We start from the raw sequence: 21,392 nt of genomic DNA, 5'->3' as shown, positions 1-21,392 counted from the left end.
GGAAAAGACCACCAAGCCCATCGAGTCCAACCTGTGCCCCATCCCTAACTTGTCACTCAGTGTCACATCCAGAAGTTCCTTGGACACCTCCAGGGGTGGGGACTCCACCCCCTCCCTGGGCAGCCCCTTCCAAGGACTCACCACCCTTTCCACAAAGAAATTCCTCCTCATGTCCCACCTGCCCCTCCCCTGGCACAGCCTGAGGCCCTTTGCCCTTGGCCTGTCCCTGTTCCCTGGCAGAAGATCCCACCCTTGCCCTTGGCCTGTCCCTGTTCCCTGGCAGAAGATCCCACCCTTGCCCTTGGCCTGTCCCTGTTCCCTGGCAGAAGATCCCACCCTTGCCCTTGGCCTGTCCCTGTTCCCTGGCAGAAGATCCCACCCTTGCCCTGGATCCCTCAGGGATTGCAGAGCCAGAAGGTCCCCCCTGAGCCTCCTTTTCTCCAGGCTGAGCCCCCCCAGCTCCCTCAGGAGTTCTCCAGACACTTGGACACCTCCAGGGATGGGGCAGTCACAAGGATGGATTTAGGCTGGAAAAGCCCTCCATGGTCACCATGTCCACCCTGTGTCCCATCCCCACCTTGTCACTCAGTGCCACCTCCAGGTGTTCCTTGGACACCTCCAGGTGTGGGAACTCCACCACTTCCCTGGGCAGCCCCTTCCAAGGCCTCCCCACCCTTTCCACAAAGAAATTCCTCCTCATGTCCCACCTGCCCCTCCCCTGGCCCAGCCTGAGTGTCCTCAGTTGCCCCAAGATTTGCAAAGGGAGGACGGGATGTCATTGTCCACTTTGGGCATCAGCTGCTGCTATTGGGTCATCCCCAACCCCAGCTCTTCAGAACTGAGCCTGGTGGGCCAGGTCAGGTCTCCCGTCAGCCCCACAGATGTGGCCATTGGGTGGTGGCACCTCAGAGGACGTGGAGCCACGAGCTGGGGTGGCACAGGCACCAAAGGGGTGGTGGGTTCTGTGCTCTTTGGGCACTTTGGGCCCTTCTGTTCCTCTGTCATGGAAAATGAAGGTACAAACTCTGGGACAATAAACTGGGTGAGTTTAGACCTTCATCTCCAGCAGAGCACTCCCAAACACATCATCTCCTCTACAGAGAGGAGGGAAATGTCTCATCAAATGGATTTCTCCTTCCAAGACCAGGAGATGTTGGTTGATAGTACAAGAAATGAACAAACTTACCCCAGAAAAGTCAGTTTAGGGCTATTATGAGATTTATTAGATACAAAAATGCCTTTGGAGAAGCAGCAGGACCTTGTCAAAGGCCTCCCAACACCAGCAGCAGGTACACCCCGGAGTTCTCAACACAGGGATGGAGCATCCAGGGAAGAGGAGAGGACACAAGGGATGGATCAGCCCATCAGAGACATGTCTGGGGGTACAAAGGTGCCATGGCAGGGGCTCAGCTGGTCCTGCTGGAGCTGCTCATGGTTGTTACTTCTTCTGACTGGGGGGGTAGCAGCAGCTCTGCTTGGTCTGGTGGGACACGATGCTGGGGATGACGATGGGGCACTTCTGCTGGGAGGACTGGGAGGACCCTCCACTGCCACCTCCAGAGCTGATGATGATGGTCTGGCCTGAGGAACCACCACCACTGTATCCTCCTCCCATCCCATAGCTGGATCCACCACTACAACATCCATAGGAACCTCCACTACCTCCACCTACAATGATGGTCTTTGATCCTGAAGAACCACCACTGTATCCTCCTCCCATCCCATAGCTGGATCCACTACTACAACATCCAGAGGAACCTCCACCACCTCCTCCTACAATGATGGTCTTTGACCCTGAAGATCCACCACCATAACCACCACTGTATCCTCCTCCCATCCCATAGCCTGAGGATCCTCCACCACAGTATCCAGAGGATCCACCACTACCTCCCCCTACAATGATGGTCTTTGACCCTGAAGAACCACCACCATAACCACCACCGTATCCTCCTCCCATCCCGTAGCTGGATCCACCACTGCAGCATCCAGAGGATCCTCCACTACCTCCCCCTACAATGATGCTCTTGGATCCCGAAGATCCACCACCATAACCACCACCATATCCTCCTCCCATCCCATAGCCTGAGGATCCTCCACCACAGTATCCAGAGGATCCTCCACTACCTCCCCCTACAATGATGGTCTTTGACCCTGAAGAACCACCACCATAACCACCACCGTAACCTCCTCCCATCCCATAGCCTGAGGATCCTCCACCACAGTATCCAGAGGATCCTCCACTACCTCCCCCTACAATGATGCTCTTGGATCCTGAAGATCCACCACTGTATCCTCCTCCCATGCTGTAGCCACCACTGGATTCTCCACCACAGTATCCAGAGGATCCTCCACTACCTCCCCCTACAATGATGGTCTTTGATCCTGAAGATCCACCACCATAACCACCACCATATCCTCCTCCCATCCCATAGCTGGATCCTCCACTGCAGCATCCAGAGGAACTTCCACTGCCTCCTCCTCCAATTATGACCTTGGTTCCTGAAGATCCACCACTGTATCCTCCTCCCATCCCGTAGCTGGATCCTCCACTGCAGCATCCAGAGGAACCTCCACTGCCTCCTCCTCCAATTATGACCTTGGTTCCTGAAGATCCACCACTGTATCCTCCTCCCATCCCATATCCTGAAGACCCTCCACTGCAACATCCAGAGGAACCTCCACCACTACTTCCCCCTCCAATTATGACCTTGGTTCCTGAAGATCCACCACTGTATCCTCCTCCCATCCCATAGCTGGATCCACCACTGCAGCATCCAGAGGAACCTCCACTGCCTCCTCCAATGATGATCTTGCCTCCTGAAGATCCACCTCCACATCCTCCTCCCATCCCATAGCTGGAGGAGCCTCCACCACTGCAGCATCCAGAGGAACCTCCACTGCCTCCTCCAATGATGATCTTGCCTCCTGAAGATCCACCACCACATCCTCCTCCCATGCCGTAGCTGGAGGAGCCTCCACTGCAGCAGGATCCTCCACCCCCTCCTGAGCTGATGATGACCTTGCCTGAGCTGCCCCCACAGCAGGAGGAGCCCATGGACTGGTAGCTGGAGGAGCTGCCCCCATGGCAGGAGGAGCCTCCACCGTGGCATCCACTGGATTGGGAGGACATCCCATGGCAGCCTCCGGAGCTTTGTCTGGAGCACATCTTTGAGCTGTGAACCTGCAAGAAAAGGTGCTGTCAGAAAGGAGAACTTTGGAGGTGCAGCTGAGCCTTCACAGCTGACAAAAAGAAATTGGAAGAGTAGCCAGAAAATGCCCCTTTTGCCCCATTTCTGGAGCTTTAAACTCCCTCACCCTTGGGAGGCACCAGGGAGGACCTGGCATGAAAAGGCTCCCAGGGAGTGCCCTGCAGGTCACAACAGTTACAGGAGAACTCTGTGCTGGAAGATCATGAGCAATTCCAGGGATGTTCACACATGGTCTGACACACCCTGAGCTGTCAGCCTCAAACATTCAGCCCTGCTGGAGATCCTTCTGGCCACCTAAAACTCAGAGAAGCTGGAAATTCAGCCCTCAGAGCATCATCTGTGACTCCCTCCGCTGAGGAAGGTGGTTCTGTTGACACATCAAACTGGTTTTTGGAGCCACCACCTTTCAAAGAACACTCAAAGATCAGCTGGTGGAGTTCCCCCATTCAAACAACAGTCAAAGACCAACTGGTGGAAACACTCCAAGACCAACTGGTGGAGTTCTCATTGAAAGAACATTCAAAGACCAACTGGTGGAGTTCCCCTCATTCAAAGAACACTCGAAGTGATGGAGTTCCCTTCATTCAAACAACACTCAAAGACCAACTGGTGGGATTCCCTTATCCAAAGAACACTCAAAGACCAACTGGTGGGATTCTCATTCAAAGAACACTCAAAGACCAACTGGTGGGATTCCCCCCTTCAAGGAACACTCAAAGACCAAGTGGTGGGGTCCCCTCATTCAAACAACACTCAAAGACCAACCGGGGGAGTTCTCATTCAAAGAAGACTCAAAGACCAACTGGTGGAGTTCCCACCATTCAAACAACACTCAAAGACCAAGTGGTGGAGTTCCCTCATTCAAAGAACACTCAAAGACCAACTGGTGGAGTTGCCCTCATTCAAAGAACACTCAAAGTGATGGAGTTCCCTCATTCAAACAACACTCAAAGACCAACTGGTGGAGTTGCCCTCATTCAAAGAACACCTGAAGACCAGCTAGTGGAGTTCTCCTTGTTGAAACACTCAAACACCAAGTGATGGAGTTCTCCTTGTTCAAAGTACACTCAAAGTGGTGAAATTCCCTCATTCAAACAATGCACAAAGACCAACTGGTGAGAGTCCCCCATTCAAAGAACACTCAAAGACCAACTGGTGGGATTCCCTCCTTCAAAGAACACTCAAAGATCAGTTGGTGGGATTCCCCCCTTCAAAGAACACTCAAAGACCAACCGGGGGAGTTCTCATTCAAAGAAGACTCAAAGACCAACTGGTGGAGTTCACCTCATTCAAAGAACACTCAAAGTAGTGGAGTTCCCTTCATTCAAAGAACATTCAAAGACCAACTGGTGGAGTTCCCTCATTCAAGGAACACTCAAAGACCAACTGGTGGAGTTCCCTTCATTCAAAGAACTCTCAAAGACCAACTGGTGGAGGGACCTCCCTGCTCTGGGGTTCTGAAATTTCCCTCTCAATGGCCTTACCTTCGGTGGAAGTGGGACCTGTGAGATGCTCAGTGGCTTTGGAAGAGGAGCCTTGGCGTGGGTGAGCTTTTATGTCGTGTGCCTCGCGCTCCCGAGGGAAGTGAGACACCCTGAGGAATGCTGAGAGGTTTATTTACAGGACTTGGCTCTGGTTGCCTCCTTCCTTGACTCACTTGGGACACGGAGGTGATGGGAAGGAGATGCACCAACCACGTTTCTGCAGATTGGTTTATAATTCTAATTAATGATTCGCTTCCGGGAGCCTCGCTCGGAAATGTTGGGGTCAAACGGCTCCTTGGGGTCTCCTGTAGGGGATCCCTCATGTGTTTCTGAGCAGCTGCAGCTTCTTGGGTGCTCAGCAGAGAGTGGAGACAGAGAAGATGCCAAGGGGTGGAGACTGGAGTGAGTTTGGGCCAGGGAGAGATGGAAGGATGAGGGGAAAGGATGTGCCAGAGAAGAGCCCCAGGGAATTTTGGGGAAGGAAGGAGGGTTTCCTCAAGGACTGGTGAGATGGAGAGCTGGGTGGTGAGCAGGACCATGTCCAGTATGTCGGACTGGTGAGATGGAGAGCTGGGTGGTGAGCAGGACCATGTCCAGTATGTCGGACTGGTGAGATGGAGAGCTGGGTGGTGAGCAGGACCATGTCCAGTATGTCGGACTGGTGAGATGGAGAGCTGGGTGGTGAGCAGGACCATGTCCAGTATGTCGGACTGGTGAGATGGAGAGCTGGGTGGTGAGCAGGACCATGTCCAGTATGTCGGACTGGTGAGATGGAGAGCTGGGTGGTGAGCAGGACCATGTCCAGTATGTCGGACTGGTGAGATGGAGAGCTGGGTGGTGAGCAGGACCATGTCCAGTATGTCGGACTGGTGAGATGGAGAGCTGGGTGGTGAGCAGGACCATGTCCAGTATGTCCTTTCCTGCTGGGAAAGGCTCAGCAGGCCAGAGATGCCACCTCAGATGGGGTGCCCTCCTTTGGAGCAGCTCAGTCCAGACCCATTCGGGAGGGTGTTGTGTGAGTGAGAGACAGGGAGGGCATTTCCCCTCATCCCAAGGTGGAAGCTGCTGTAGGATTGAGCAGAGAGGTCTGTGCCATCTCCATCTCCCAGAGGTCCCAATCTCCAGGCTGGAGTGGGGAAAGTCTCGAAATCCTTCTACTTGCAAAGGTGCATTTGAAGGCCATCAATCCCCTACCCGTGAACTCTTCAATATTAACCATTTCCTCTGCCTCAAGAGGACCTGTTTGATGAGGATCTTCACTGACCAACCAGCTGAGGAGTCACCCAGATGTTTTCCTTGCTGGAGAGTGACAGTTTGTCAGCAGAGCTGTCCCAGCACTGGCTGCTTTGTTGTGCAGCTCCATCCTCCCACTTGGTCACGCGTGCTTGGAGACTGACACCTGATCCACCCTCCTGGGACACTGAGTAGACAAGGACTAATAGGGGGTTTTAGCTCTGAGTCTTCCTGCCAGCAGCAGCAGGTTCCAGACCTGTCACCATGAACGTGATTTTGGGAATGCCCACGATGCCATGGGCATGGGGACAGGAGCATCAGTGCCAGGAACATGCACAGAGGGGACTTCTTTCATTGTGCTTTGGGCTCCTTCCAGCCCCAGGAGCCTTATCTGTGCTCTCATCACCAAATCCAAGGTGGCACCACAGTTTTGGCTCTCAGCTGAGCGTGGGTGTTGTACTGCTGAGGATCTCAACATCTTGATGATCTCTTTGTGCATCCAACGTGTAGGGACTTGCTCAGAGGGACACCCAAGATGAGCAGCTCATCAGCACCAAGGGACACCCAGGATTTAACAGCACCAAGGGACAGGCAGGATGAGCAGCTCATCAGCACCAAGGGACACTCAGGATGAGCAGCTCATCAGCACCAAGGGACAGGCAGGATTTAACACCTGATCAGCACCAAGGGACAGGCAGGATGAGCAGCTCATCAGCACCAAGGGACACTCAGGATGAGCAGCTCATCAGCACCAAAGGACACTCAGGATGAGCAGCTCATCAGCACCAAGGGACACCCAGGATTTAACACCTGATCAGCACCAAGGGACAGGCAGGATGAGCAGCTCATCAGCACCAAAGGACACTCAAGAAGAGCAGCTCAGCAGCACCAAGGGACAGGCATGATGAGCAGCTCATCAGCACCAAGGGACAACCAGGATTCAACACCTGATCAGCACCAAGGGACACCCAGGATGAGCGGCTCAGCAGCACCAAGGGACAGGCAGGATGAGCAGCTCAGCAGCACCAAGGGACAGGCAGGATGAGCAGCTCAGCAGCACCAAGGGACAGGCAGGATGAGCAGCTCATCAGCACCAAGGGAAACCCAGGACTGGTAGCTCATTAGCACCAAGGGACAGGCAGGATGAGCAGCTCATCAGCACCAAGGGACACCCAGGATTTAACACCTGATCAGCACCAAGGGACACGCAGGATGAGCAGCTCATCATCACCAAGGGACAGGCAGGATGAGCAGCTCATCAGCACCAAAGGACACCCAAGATGAGCAGCTCATCAGCACCAAGGGACAGGCAGGATGAGCAGCTCATCAGCACCAAGGGACAGGCAGGATGAGCAGCTCATCAGCACCAAGGGACACTCAGGATTTAACACCTGATCAGCACCAAGGGTCACTCAGGATGAGCAGCTCATCAGCACCAAGGGACACTCAGGATGAGCAGCTCATCAGCACCAAAGGACACCCAAGAAGAGCAGCTCAGCAGCACCAAGGGACACTCAGGATGAGCAGCTCATCAGCACCAAGGGACACCCAGGATGAGCAGCTCATCAGCACCAAAGGACAGGCAGGATTTAACACCTCATCAGCACCAAGGGACAGGCAGGATGAGCAGCTCATCAGCACCAAAGGACACCCAAGATGAGCAGCTCATCAGCACCAAGGGACAGGCAGGATGAGCAGCTCATCAGCACCAAGAGAAACCCAGGACTGGTAGCTCATTAGCACCAAGGGACACTCAGGATGAGCAGCTCATCAGCACCAAAGGACACCCAAGATGAGCAGCTCATCAACACCAAGGGACACCCAGGATGAGCAGCTCAGCAGCACCAAGGGACAACCAGGATTTAACACCTGATCAGCACCAATGGACAGGCAGGATGAGCAGCTCATCAGCACCAAGGGACACCCAGGATGAGCAGATCAGCAGCACCAAGGGTCACTCAGGATGAGCAGCTCATCAGCACCAAGGGACACTCAGGATGAGCAGATCATCAGCACCAAGGGACAGGCAGGATGAGCAGCTCATCAGCACCAAGGGACACTCAGGATGAGCAGCTCATCAGCACCAAGGGACACCCAGGATGAACATCTCCTTGGGCTCCAGGGTGTCAGCAAAAGCTGTGGAGGCTTTTGGAAGGGTTGGCAAGAGGGACACCTGCAAATCATGGAGTTTGGAGACCCCAAGGCTGGACCCTGCAGGGACTGGAGTCACTGAACCCAAAGCACATGGATTTTTTTGGCACCTGCCAGGGGTGGAGGAAAATTGTTCCTGGGAGCAAAGCTGTTGGAGGGGTTGGCACTGCCACAACTTCTCCCTGGCAGAAGAGCAACTTTGATGCCTGTGTTGGGGAAAGGGAAGGGAGCAAAAGGCTTCGTGGTGGAGGCTGCCCAGAATTTGGGCCACACTGCCTGTTCTCTGATGCTCTCCCTGGGCCCTGCCCTGCCTTGAAGTGCCATCACCCTCAGGATGGGCTGGCAGGTCATGCCACCCTTCAGTCTCATCACTGCAGTCACCTCACCTTGGGCACGTTGTCATGAGACAGGACAAGTCCTTGGCCAGACCCCACAGTCCCTTTTCCCAGCACTTCCTTCATGGACAGTGATGCCCACACTGAGTGTGGGACAGGATGGAGACACTTCTGGGGTGAGAAGAACTCCCCAGTTTTTGCCCAAATGGCAGGAGTTGGTCAGTCATGAACCCTCAAGAGTTTGAATGGCCAATGATCCTTTTTATTCCTAATTTTTTTCCTTCCCACAAGTTGTGTTTGTCAGATGGACAAAAACCCTCTTGGCTTCAAGTTTACTGGAGCCAAGACTAATCACACCTGTCCCAAAGAAGACTTTGGGCATCTTCTTTAAGGGCACTTTCCCACTTGGAGAGAAAAGCACAACCATGTCCTGGGATGCATCCAAAGGGACCTGAGCAACCAATGAGGGAGGGGATTCTTCATCTCTGCTCTGCTCTGGGGAGATCCCACCTGGAATATGGAGTCCAGTTCTAGTGCCCTCAACATAGGAAGGACATGGAACTGTTGGAACAAGTCCAGAGGGAGGGAGGAAGTTGATAAAGGGACTGGAGCTCCTTCCCTATGGAGACAGGCTGGGAGTGTTGGGAATGTCCAGCCTGAAGAAGGTTGTTTGGAGATCTCAGAGCACCTTTCAGGACCTGAAGAGGCTACAGAGAAACTGGAGAGGGGCTGATCATCAGGAACTGGAGTGACAGGACAAGGGGAAAGGGTTCAGAGTGACAGAAGGGAAATACAGGTTGGATATTGGGGAGCAATTCCTCCCTGTGAGGGTGGGCAGGCCCTGGCACAGGTTATTCCATCGTTGTCCCATCTCTGGAAGTGTCCAAGGCCAGATTGGAGGAATCTGGGCTGGTTGAAGGTGCTCCTGCCCATGGCATGGGGTGGAGTGGGATGATTTTCAAGGTCTCTTCCAACCCAAACCCTTCCATGGTTCTGTGATTCCATGTCTTGCTGCTGCCCACAGTGTTGAACGTTTCCTGCCCTAATTAATGACTTCATGAAAGTGTGTGGATAAAAATCCAACTGTGTTTCCACTGAGCCTCTTTGCACTGGGAGGTCCTTGCAGGGAAAACCAGCACTGAGGGTTTCTCTGGGGTGGGAAAACGGTGGTGGAGCAATTTCTCAGGTCAAAGCTGCAAACCTTGGTGGACATTCTTTGCAAGAGGGACAATGACCATCTTATTCCACAACTGGAGGCTGAGGAACACTTTGCTGTGGAATGTTTTGGATGTATCATGGATTTTTTTTGGGGTGGGAAGTAAAGAGGGATGTGAGAAAGGATGAAAACAACCTCACACAACCAGGTCTGCCTGGACACAGAAATCTTTATTTCCCATCACACTCATGGCCTGGAAGAGCCACCTGGGAATTCACAGCTTGGGGATGTAGCACCGAGGGAACAGGGAAGGGGATGGGCTGGGAGGGGACAGCAGGCTGGGAAGGCAGAGATGGGCTGGTCCTGCTGGAGCTGGAGCTGCTCATGGTTGTTACTTCTGTTGGCTGGGGGGGTAGCAGCAGCTCTGCTTGGTCTGGTGGGACACGATGCTGGGGATGACAATGGGGCACTTCTGCTGGGAGGACTGGGAGGACCCTCCGCCGCCACCTCCAGAGCTGATGATGATGGTCTGGCCTGAGGAGCCACCACTGGATCCTCCCCCGCAGCATCCAGAGGATCCTCCACCACCTCCACCTCCCATGATGATCTTCCCTCCTGAAGATCCACCACCGTATCCTCCTCCCATCCCATATCCGGACCCTCCACCGCAGCATCCAGAGGATCCTCCACCACCTCCACCTCCCATGATGATCTTGGCTCCTGAAGATCCACCACTGGATCCTCCACCGCAACATCCAGATGAGCCTCCTCCTCCTCCTCCTCCACCAGAGCTAATAATGATCTTCTGGCCTGATCCCCCACTGCCCCCACTGTATCCTCCTCCCATGCCATAACCACCACTGGATCCTCCACCACAACATCCAGATGAGCCTCCTCCTCCTCCTCCTCCACCAGAGCTAATAATGATCTTCTGGCCTGATCCCCCACTGCCCCCACCATATCCTCCTCCCATGCCATAACCACCACTGGATCCTCCATCACAACATCCAGAGGATCCTCCACTACCTCCACCAGCAATGATGATCTTCCCTCCTGAAGACCCACCACTGGATCCTCCACCGCAGCATCCAGAGGATCCTCCACCTCCCATTATACTCTTTGAAGAACCACCACCATATCCTCCTCCCATGCCACCAGCAGATCCTCCTCCCATGCCACCACCGGATCCTCCACCGCAGCATCCAGAGGATCCTCCACCTCCCATTATACTCTTTGAAGAACCACCACCATATCCTCCTCCCATGCCACCACCGGATCCTCCACCGCAGCATCCAGAAGAACCACCACTACCACCACCTCCAATGATGATCTTTGTTCCGGAAGATCCACCACTGGATCCTCCTCCCATGCCACCTCCAGATCCTCCACCACAACACCCGGATCCTCCACCTCCCATCATGCCCTTTGAAGAACCACCACCATATCCTCCTCCCATGCCACCACCATATCCTCCTCCCATGCCACCACCATACCCTCCTCCCATGCCACCACCAGATCCTCCACTACCTCCACCTGCAATGATAATCTTTGTACCTGAAGAGCCACCACTGGATCCTCCACTGCAGCATCCAGAGGATCCTCCACCTCCCATTATACTCTTTGAAGAACCACCACCATATCCTCCTCCCATGCCACCACCAGATCCTCCACCGCAGCATCCAGAGGATCCTCCACTACCTCCACCTCCAATGATGATCTTTGTTCCGGAAGATCCACCACTGGATCCTCCTCCCATGCCACCTCCAGATCCTCCACCACAACACCCAGATCCTCCACCTCCCATCATGCCCTTTGAAGAGCCACCACCAGATCCTCCTCCCATGCCACCACCAGATCCTCCACTGCAGCATCCAGAGGATCCTCCACTACCTCCACCTGCAATGATGATCTTCCCTCCTGAAGACCCACCACTGGATCCCCCACCGCAGCATCCAGAGGAACCTCCACCTCCCATTATGCCCTTGGAAGATCCACCACTGGATCCTCCACCGCAGCATCCAGAGGATCCTCCACTACCTCCACCTCCAATGATGATCTTTGTTCCTGAAGATCCACCACCGGATCCTCCTCCCATGCCACCGCCAGATCCTCCACCACAACATCCAGAGGATCCTCCACTACCTCCACCTCCCATCATGCTCTTTGATCCTGAAGAGCCACCACTGGATCCTCCACCACAGCACCCGGAGGAGCCCCCACTGCTTCCCCCTCCAATGATGATCTTTGCTCCTGAAGATCCACCACCAGATCCTCCACCACAACATCCAGAGGATCCTCCTCCACCTCCCATTATGCTCTTTGATCCTGAAGAGCCACCACTGGATCCTCCACCGCAGCATCCAGATGAGCCTCCTCCTCCTCCTCCTCCTCCACCAGAGCTAATAATGATCTTCTGGCTCGATCCTCCACTGGATCCTCCACTGCAGCAGGATCCACCTCCTCCACCTCCTGAGCCCCCACAGCAGGAGGAGCCCTGGGACTGGTAGCTGGAGGAGCTGCCCCCATGGCAGCAGCAGCAGCAGCTGTGGCACCCACTGGACTGGGAGGACATCCCGTGGCAGCCTCCGGATCCTCTGGAGCACATCTTAGCAGTGACCCTGCAAGGAACAGCTGTTTGCTCAAGGGGAGCCACCACCCTCAGGAGAACTCCCCACAGCCCATGTGCAGCCCAACAACCCTCTGGAATGTCCAGAATGGTCATTTAAAGTCTTTGATCCCCAAAGTTGTTCCATCTCCATCTCAATTTGAGGAGCACGGAATGATCCTTCTTCTGCTTCTTCCTTCTTCTTCTGCTGCAGCCCCAGGAGATCCAAACTCATCGTTCCCTCCCACCTCCACCCACCAGCCAGACTTCACCAAAGCATTTCTGCTTTGCAAGCAGCAAAGCAGGAGAAGAATCACTCCCTTGGGCCAGGCCTGGACTTACCCTTCTCTCCTCCAAGTGTGTTCACCACAGAGCAAAGCCGAGCGAATGAAGCCCCAGGAGATCCACCAACCTTTATACCCCTTTTTCCAAGTGGGAAGTGAGGCATCCAAAGGAATGGTGATGGGTTTATTTACTGAGCCGTGGCCTCCTTCAGCCCACCTGGCCTGACTCACGGGATGAGGGCGATGCCTCTGCAGTGCATCATTTCCTCGCCTGCCTCCCGCTCTTCGTCCCACACGTGACCTCCTATCCCGAGGTGGAACTCCAAGGTAGGATGCTTGGACTTGGGTTAGCACCCTCTGCTCCAGCCAGGGGATGCTGCTGGACCAAGAGCAGAACCCTGAGATGAACTCAGTTGGTTAAAACTTGGTTGGAATAATGCCAAGGTCATGGGTTCAATCCCCTCTGTGGGCCATTGACTGAAGAGTTGGACTTGATGATGCTTTGGGGTCCTTCCAACTCAGAATAGTCTGTGAAAGGGGCTGTGGGAACTCATGTTTGATGTTACGGACTAGATGGGGTTGTTGGGGTGTCCTGTGCCAGGAGTTGGACTTCAATGGTCCTTTGGGGTCCCTTCCCACTCAGAAGATTCTGTGAAACTCTATGAAAGGGGCTGTGGGGACTCATGTTTGATGTTACAGACCAGATGGGGTTGTTGGGGTGTCCTGTGCCAGGAGCTGGACTTCAATGATGTTTATGGGTCCCTTCCAACTCAGAAGATTCTGTGAAACTCTTATGAAAGGGGCTGTGGGAACTCATGTTTGATGTTACAGACCGGATGGGGTTGTTGGGGTGTCCTGTGCCAGAAGTTGGACTTCAATGATGCTTGGGGGTCCCTTCCAACTCAGAAGATTCTGTGAAAGGGGCTGTGGGAACTCATGTTTGATGTTACAGACCAGATGGGTTTGTTGGGGTGTCCTGTGCCAGGAGCTGGACTTTGATGATCCTTGGGGATCCCTTCCAACTCAGAAGATTCTGTGTTTCTGTGAGGGCTACACTGGGTGGGACTGGTGTATCTCCCCTCCTGGTCTTCCCCACTGCACCAGCAAAGGGTTGGCCATGATTTTGGTTTCATTCCACCACTATGGACAGTGCAGAGGTTGGGGAGGTTTATGTCACCCCTGGGAGGAAGGGTGAGATCCTTTTGGAAAGGAATTAAGTGCTGCAGGTAGAAGGTCCCACATCCAACCTCCATCCTGTGTATCAGCACCTTGATGGATGTCGACCAACAGGAGGAATTCCTCCCTGTTTCTGAAGAAGTAACGGGATTTAGGAAAGGGCTGTTCTCCTGCTGTCCCCCTGAGAGCCTCTGAAATGTGGCTCCTGCTTTTCTTGCTCCTGGGCCATTTCTGGGTGCTGACGGGGGGGGGGGGGGGGTCTGACACCACCTACCCAAAGTGGGACCCCAGACTTGGTCTTGGCACTGTGTGGGCAACCTCACTGTGCAATGCCCAGTCATTGGTGTTTTGGCACCCTGTGATTTCCCATAATGAAATCATAGAATCATGGAATCACAGAATCATAGAATGGATTGGGTTGGAAAAGACCTCCAAGATCATCGAGTCCAACCCTTGGTCCAACTCCAGTCCCTTTACCAGATCATGGCACTCAGCGCCACGGCCAATCTGTGTTTAAAAACCTCCAGGGATGGGGAATCCACCCCCTCTCTGGGCAGCCCATTCCAATCCCTGAGCACTCTCTCTGCAAAGAATTTCTTTCTGCTCTCCAACTTCAGTTTCCCCTGGCAGAGCTTGAGCCCATCGTGCCCCCTTGTCCTATTGCTGAGTGCCTGGGAGAAGAGACCAACCCCCACCTGGCCACAACTTCCCTTCAGGGAGTTCCAGACAGTGCTGAGGTCACCTCTGAGCCTCCTCTTCTCCAGGCTGAACACCCCCAGCTCCCTCAGCCTCTCCCCACAGCACTTGTGCTCCAGTCCCTTCTCCAGCCTCGTTGCTCTTCTCAGTTGGGTTGGAAGAGACCTCTGAGATCATCAAATCCAACCCTTGATCCAACCCCACTGGGATCACTCTGGCACTCTGTCCCCTGGGCTGGTGATCACAGTGGGGTTGGATCAAGACCTGGTGGATTCTCTGTCCCTGGAGGTGTTTCAGAGGACACTCAGTGCCACCTCCAGTCCCTTCTCCAGCCTCGTTGCTCTTCTCTGGCCCCGCTCCAGCACCTCAATATCCTTTCTGAACTGAGGGGCCCAGAACTGAACACAACACTCAAGGTGTGGCCTCCCCAAGGCAGAGTCCAGGGGAAGGATCCCTGCCCTGGGCCTGCTGGTCACGCTATTCTTGATACAGGCCAGGATCCCATTGGCCTTCTTGGCCACCTGGGCACACTGGTGGCTCCTCTTGAGCTTTCTGTCCCTCAGTCCCCCCAGGTCCCTCTGCCTGTCCCTCTCCAGCCACTCTGTGCCCAGCCTGGAGCGCTGCAGGGGGTTGTTGTGGCCAAAGGGCAGGACCTGCACTTGGCCTTGGTGAACTCCATCCCATTGGAATCAGCCCATCCCTCAAGTCTATCCAGATCCCTCTGCAGAGCCCTCCTGCATTCCAGCAGGTCGACACTCCCTCCCAACTTGGTGTCATCAGCAAATTTGCTGATGATGGACTCAATCTCCTCATCTAAATCATCAATAAAGATGTTAAAGACGACTGGACCCAACACAGACCCCTGGGGAACACCACTGGTGACCAGCTGGATGCAGCTCCATTCACCAGCACTCTCTGGGCCCGACCCTCCAGCCAGCTCTTAATCCAGGAGAGGGTACACTTGTCCAGGCCATGGGCTACCAGCTTTTCCAGGAGTATATTATGGGAGACAGTGTCAAAGGCCTTGCTGAAGTCCAGATAGACCAAATCCACAAATCCTGGACATCTCAGCTGTTCCCGTGGCAACTCTGGCTGGAGAAGCTCATCTGGATGTGGTTTGAGATTGGTTGTGTCCCTGAGATCCCCCAAGGGGGCAGAGGGTAGAGGGACACATAAGACATGGAGGAAGGTCAGTCCTGTCTCTCCTGGGCCACTTGCAGGTGTCCATCATCTGCCTCCCACAGAACAGTTGGGGATGAGAAGGTTTATTTTCCTTTCCCTGTTAATTGGCAGAATCAACCACATCAAAGAAATGCCTCCCCACAGGGAAACTCCCTCTGGAGACTCATCCCTGGGGATGTGTTTTAGCCCTGTGGGAACGAGGAAATAAATCCCTGGTCATTCCAAAATGAGCATCCCAAGCCTTTGAAGGGCTTCACTGAAGTGCTGCCCTTGCCTCCCGTTCCACTGGGGGTTCAGAACTGGAGAAAGGGTTGGAGAATCCCCTCATTTCTCTTCCAGAGCTCCTTCCATAGCACCAGGAGCTCCTGCACCACCACCTGTGGGGCCTCAGCTTCACTCCCACCTCTGATAACACCTTGGTAGCATTTTCTGCTGCTCCTTGTAGTAGAATTTTGGCATCTTCTTTCTCCCAAACCATTTAGAACATCCTTGGGCATCAACAAGAGTTTTGGGTGAGGTGGAGACACTTGCAATGATTAACTTTGTGGTACTTCCTTTGATGGGCAAAAATTGGGATCATCATCAGCAAGAGACACTAAAAGATGACCCAAGAATATTTAGTTGATCCCAAATCTCTTTTTCAGGTGGAGTTTCAGGTTCTTGAGCTTTATTGCACCAACAGCAGCTCAGGGTAAGAACACAGAGATGGAAACAACGCAAATGATGTCGTGAAATCCAACCACTCACACGCTGGAACTCTCCAGAACTGCAACTTTTATTGTCTCGTGCAAACACCAGAAAAGTGAGGCAGGTGACAACAGGGACATGAACCAACCCTGGCTGGAAGTCACGGATACACAACACCAGGGGACAGAAAATTCCCAAGGGAAAGGAGGAAAGGAGGACACAAATATTCCTAAATTGGAGAGAGGAAGAAATGTGAGGCTTGGTGATCTCTTGGGCCTTCCTGGTGTGAGAGTCCATCCTGCAGCCACTACTTGCGTTTGATCTGAGGTGGGAAAGAGATGGGCTGGGTCTGCTGCTGCATGGACATCCCCCCAGAGCTGGAGGAGCCACCTCCAGAACCTCCCCCGATGATGCAGATGGACCCCTGGCCTTGGTGGCCTGAGCCACCTCCTCCTCCTCCTCCTCCTCCACCACCACCACCTCCTCCTCCAATGATGATGGGACCTTGGCCCTGGTGGCCTCCACCACATCCACCACCTCCTCCACCACCTCCTCCTCCTCCACTAATGATGATGGGACCTTGGCCCTGGTGGCCTCCACCACCTCCTCCTCCTCCACTTCCACCTCCAATGCAAATGGGACCTTGTCCCTGGTGGCCTCCACCGCCACCACCACCTCCTCCACCTCCTCCTCCACTAATAATGATGGGACCTTGGCCCTGGTGGCCTCCACCACCTCCTCCTCCTCCACTTCCACCTCCAATGCAAATGGGACCTTGTCCCTGGTGGCCTCCACCGCCACCACCACCTCCTCCACCTCCTCCTCCACTAATGATGATGGGACCTGGTCCCTGGTGACCTCCACCACATCCACCACCTCCTCCACCACCTCCTCCTCCTCCACTAATGATGATGGGACCTTGGCCCTGGTGGCCTCCACCACCTCCTCCTCCTCCACTTCCACCTCCAATGCAAATGGGACCTTGACCCTGGTGGCCTCCACCACCTCCTCCCCCACCTCCTCCACCACCTCCTCCTCCACTAATGATGATGGGACCTTGTCCCTGGTGGCCTGAACCACATCCACCACCTCCTCCACCACCTCCTCCTCCTCCACTAATGATGATGGGACCTTGTCCCTGGTGGCCTGAACCACATCCACCACCTCCTCCACCACCACCTCCTCCTCCTCCACTAATGATGATGGGACCTTGTCCCTGGTGGCCTGAACCACATCCACCACCTCCTCCACCACCACCTCCTCCTCCTCCTCCACTAATGATGATGGGACCCTGTCCCTGGTGGCCTCCACCACCTCCTCCTCCTCCTCCTCCACTTCCACCCCCAATGCAGATGGGACCCTGACCTTGGTGACCTGAGCCACCTCCACAACCACCTCCACCTCCACCACCACCACTGCTGCCTCCACCAACAATGATGATGCCCTTGCCCTGCTGGCCTGAGCCTCCTCCTCCACCACCACCTCCCATGCCCCCTGGGATGCAGATGGGCATATGGCTCTGGTGGTCACCTCCTCCTCCTCCTCCTCCACCACCTCCTCCTCCTCCCCCACTAATTATGATGGGACCTTGGCCTTGCTGCCCTCCACCTCCACCTCCACCTCCTCCTCCCATGCCACCACCTCCAATGCAGATGGGGCCTTGACTCTGCTGGCATGAGCCACCACCTCCTCCTCCTCCTCCTCCTCCTCCACCTCCTCTTCCAATAATGCAGATGGATCCTTGGCTCTGTTGGCCTGAGCCACCTCCTCCACCTCCACAGGAGGACGAGGACATGTGAGTCTGATAAGTGGCACCACCTCCACCGCCGCTGCCGCCGCCGCAGCCGCCGCCTCCTCCGTGGCACGACGATCCCTGGCTCTGGTATCCCATAGATCCTCCTCCACCACTGCTGTGGCAGCATCCTCCTCCTCCTCCTCCTCCTCCTCCACCTCCGTGGCATCCTCCTCCACCACCTCCGTGGCATCCTCCTCCTCCTCCACCACCGTGGCATCCTCCAGACTGCTCAGACATGCCTTGGCCATCGCCCTTCTGCTGGTGGGAACCCATCGTGGCAAACGCTGGGGAGTCCTTCAAGAGAAAGGAAAAAAACCAGGCCTGAAGTAAAGTAAAAAATAAATAAGGTGGAGAGAAAGGACTTGACAAGCCTGTGAGGTGTATGGAGAAGACATTTTATTGCACATGGTTTATAGAGGATTAAAGCCACTTTCTGTTGGCTAAATTGAACCTCACACCATCAAGCCACAATTTTAATTAGAATCACAGAATCATAGAATGGATTGGGTTGGAAAAGAGCTCCAAGATCATCGAGTCCAACCCTTGGTCCAACTCCAGTCCCTTTACCAGATCATGGCACTCAGTGCCACAGCCAAGCTCAGCTGAAAAACCTCCTGGGATGGGGAATCCACCCCCTCTCTGGGCAGCCCATTCCAGTCCCTGAGCACTCTCTCTGCAAAGAATTTCCTTCTGCTCTCCAACTTCAATTTCCCCTGGCAGAGCTTGAGCCCATCGTGCCCCCTTGTCCTATTGCTGAGTGCCTGGGAGAAGAGACCAACCCCCACCTGGCCAGAACTTCCCTTCAGGCAGTTCCAGACAGTGCTGAGGTCACCTCTGAGCCTCCTCTTCTCCAGGCTGAACCCCCCCAGCTCCCTCAGCCTCTCCCCACAGCACTTGTGCTCCAGTCCCTTCTCCAGCCTCGTTGCTCTTCTCTTCTCAGTTGGGTTGGAAGAGACCTCTGAGATCATCAAGTCCAACCCTTGATCCAACCCCACTGTGATCACCAGCCCAGGGCACTCAGTGCCACCTCCAGTGTCACCTTAAACACCTCCAGGGATGGAGAATCCACCATCTTAGAATAATAAAATCATAGAATCATGGATCATGGAGTCAGTTGGGTTGGAAGAGACCTCTGAGATCACCAAATCCAACCCTTGATCCAACCCCACTGGGATCACTCTGGCACCTCCATGCCCTGGGCTGGTGATCACAGTGAGGTTGGATCAAGACCTGGTGGATTCTCTGTCCCTGGAGGTGTTTCAGAGGACACTCAGTGCCACCTCCAGTCCCTTCTCCAGCCTCGTTGCTCTTCTCTGGCCCCGCTCCAGCCCCTCAATCTCTTTCCCGAACTGAGGGGCCCAGAACTGAACACAACACTCAAGGTGTGGCCTCCCCAAGGCAGAGTCCAGGGGAAGGGTCACTGCCCTGGGCCTGCTGGCCACGCTAGTTTGGATCCAGGCCAGGATCCCCTTGGCCTTCTTGGCCACCTGGGCACACTGGTGGCTCCTGTTGAGCTTCCTGTCCCTCAGTCCCCCCAGGTCCCTCTGCCTGTCCCTCTCCAGCCACTCTCTGCCCAGCCTGGAGCGCTGCAGGGCTTGGGGTGGCCAAAGGGCAGGACCTGCACTTGGCCTTGGTGAACTTCATCCCATTGGAATCAACTCATCCCTCAAGTCTCTCCAGGTCCCTCTGCAGAGCCCTCCTGCCCTCCAGCAGGTCGACACTCCCTCCCAGCTTGGTGTCATTGGTTAAAATCCACATCTCACAAGTCCAATGTTTGTATGAACTCATCCTAAATGTTTTCAGGTGCACCTCTGGAGTCTTGTGGGAGAGCTGAGGAGTTCTCATGAGAAACCCCCAGGGAGTTTCTAAGAACTCCCAGGGAGTGATTTCTCCTCCACCAAACAACAGGAACTGTGGCTTTGTTTATTCTCAGCTGCTTTCACAGGGTCTTAAATAGATCTGAACTGCTCACCTTGGATTTTTCTGTACCTACACCTGGAGAACATCCAGGGGGAGGGAAACTTGGGTTAGTTGTGTCACCCCATCCCCTTCCCATGGCAGGTCAACATGGGGTCAACACAGCTCAACACAAGGCCTTGTCTGCCCTTTTTGGTCCCTCTTCCACCTCTCCAAAAGGTATTTTCAGCATCAGGTCAATAAGGGGTCAACACAAGGCCTTGTCTCCCTCTTTGGTCCCTCTCCCACCTCTACAAAAGGGCATTTTCAGCATCAGGTCAACACAGCTCAACACAGCTCAACACAAAGCCTTGTCTGCCATTTTTGGTCCCTCTTCCACCTCTACAAAAGGGTATTTTCAGCATCAGGTCAACATGGGGTCAACACAAGGCCTTGTCTTCTCTTTTTGGTTCCTCTCCCACCTCTCCAAAAGGGTATTTTTAACATCAGGTCAACATGGGGTCAACACAAGGCCTTGTCTGCCATTTTTGGTCCCTCCTCCACCTCTACAAAAGGGTATTTTCAGCATCAGGTCAACATGGGGTCAACACAAGGCCTTGTCTTCTCTTTTTGGTTCCTCTTCCACCTCTACAAAAGGGCATTTTCAGCATCAGGTCAACATGGGGTAGACACAAAGCCTTGTCTGTCCTCTTTGGTCCCTCCTTCACCTCTACAAAAGGGTATTTTCAACATCAGGTCAACACAGGGTCAACACAGCTCAACACAAGGCCTTGTCTGCCCTTTTTGGTCCCTCTTCCACCTCTCCAAAGGGTATTTTTAGCATCAGGTCAACATGGGGTCAACACAAGGCCTTGTCTGTCCTCTTTGGTCCCTCTCCCACCTCTACAAAAGGGCATTTTCAGCATCAGGTCAACACAGGGTCAACACAGCTCAACACAAGGCCTTGTCTGCCCTTTTTGGTCCCTCTTCCACCTCTACAAAGGGTATTTTCAACATCAGGTCAACATGGGGTCAACACAAGGCCTTGTCTCCCTCTTTGGTTCCTCTCCCACCTCTACAAAAGGGCATTTTCAGCATCAGGTCAACATGGGGTCAACACAAGGCCTTGTCTCCCTCTTTGGTCCCTCCTCCACCTCTACAAAAGGGTATTTTCAGCATCAGGTCAACACAGCTCAACACAAGGCCTTGTCTGCCCTCTTTGGTCCCTCTCCCACCTCTCCAAAAGGGTATTTTTAACATCAGGTCAACATGGGGTCAACACAAGGCCTTGTCTTCTCTTTTTGGTCCCTCTTCCACCTCTACAAAAGGGCATTTTCAACATCAGGTCAACATGGGGTCAACACAAGGCCTTGTCTGTCCTCTTTGGTCCCTCTCCCACCTCTCCAAAAGGGCATTTTCAACATCAGGTCAACATGGGGTCAACACAAGGCCTTGTCTGTCCTCTTTGGTCCCTCCTCTCCACCCCTACAAAAGGGTATTTTC

The 21,392-nt window shown here is 54.2% G+C and overlaps 2 protein-coding genes across 2 annotated transcripts; both read right to left on the bottom strand.

Annotated features, from left to right (window-relative positions):
• Nucleotides 1–1,196: 1,196 nt before the first annotated feature.
• On the bottom strand, nucleotides 1,197–4,779 carry LOC139683973 (uncharacterized). Its single transcript, XM_071579510.1, has 2 exons — nucleotides 4,694–4,779; nucleotides 1,197–3,181 (listed from the first exon to the last, which is right to left on the bottom strand). Exon 2 carries the CDS (start codon nucleotides 3,164–3,166, stop codon nucleotides 1,439–1,441), a length of 1,728 nt encoding a protein of 575 aa, XP_071435611.1. The 5' UTR covers nucleotides 3,167–3,181; nucleotides 4,694–4,779; the 3' UTR covers nucleotides 1,197–1,438.
• A 5,007-nt stretch (nucleotides 4,780–9,786) lies between these two features.
• Nucleotides 9,787–12,579, bottom strand: LOC139683975 (loricrin-like). The gene is made up of 2 exons (XM_071579511.1): nucleotides 12,516–12,579; nucleotides 9,787–12,186 (listed from the first exon to the last, which is right to left on the bottom strand). Exon 2 carries the CDS (start codon nucleotides 12,171–12,173, stop codon nucleotides 9,960–9,962), a length of 2,214 nt encoding a protein of 737 aa, XP_071435612.1. The 5' UTR covers nucleotides 12,174–12,186; nucleotides 12,516–12,579; the 3' UTR covers nucleotides 9,787–9,959.
• Between the last annotated feature and the right edge of the window lie 8,813 nt (nucleotides 12,580–21,392).

The sequence above is a fragment of the Pithys albifrons genome, chromosome 30 (genome assembly GCF_047495875.1).
Source record: "Pithys albifrons albifrons isolate INPA30051 chromosome 30, PitAlb_v1, whole genome shotgun sequence".
NCBI lineage: Eukaryota > Metazoa > Chordata > Aves > Passeriformes > Thamnophilidae > Pithys > Pithys albifrons.
Note: the sequence above shows the minus strand (reverse complement) of the source record. Positions and strands in the feature narration are given on the sequence as shown.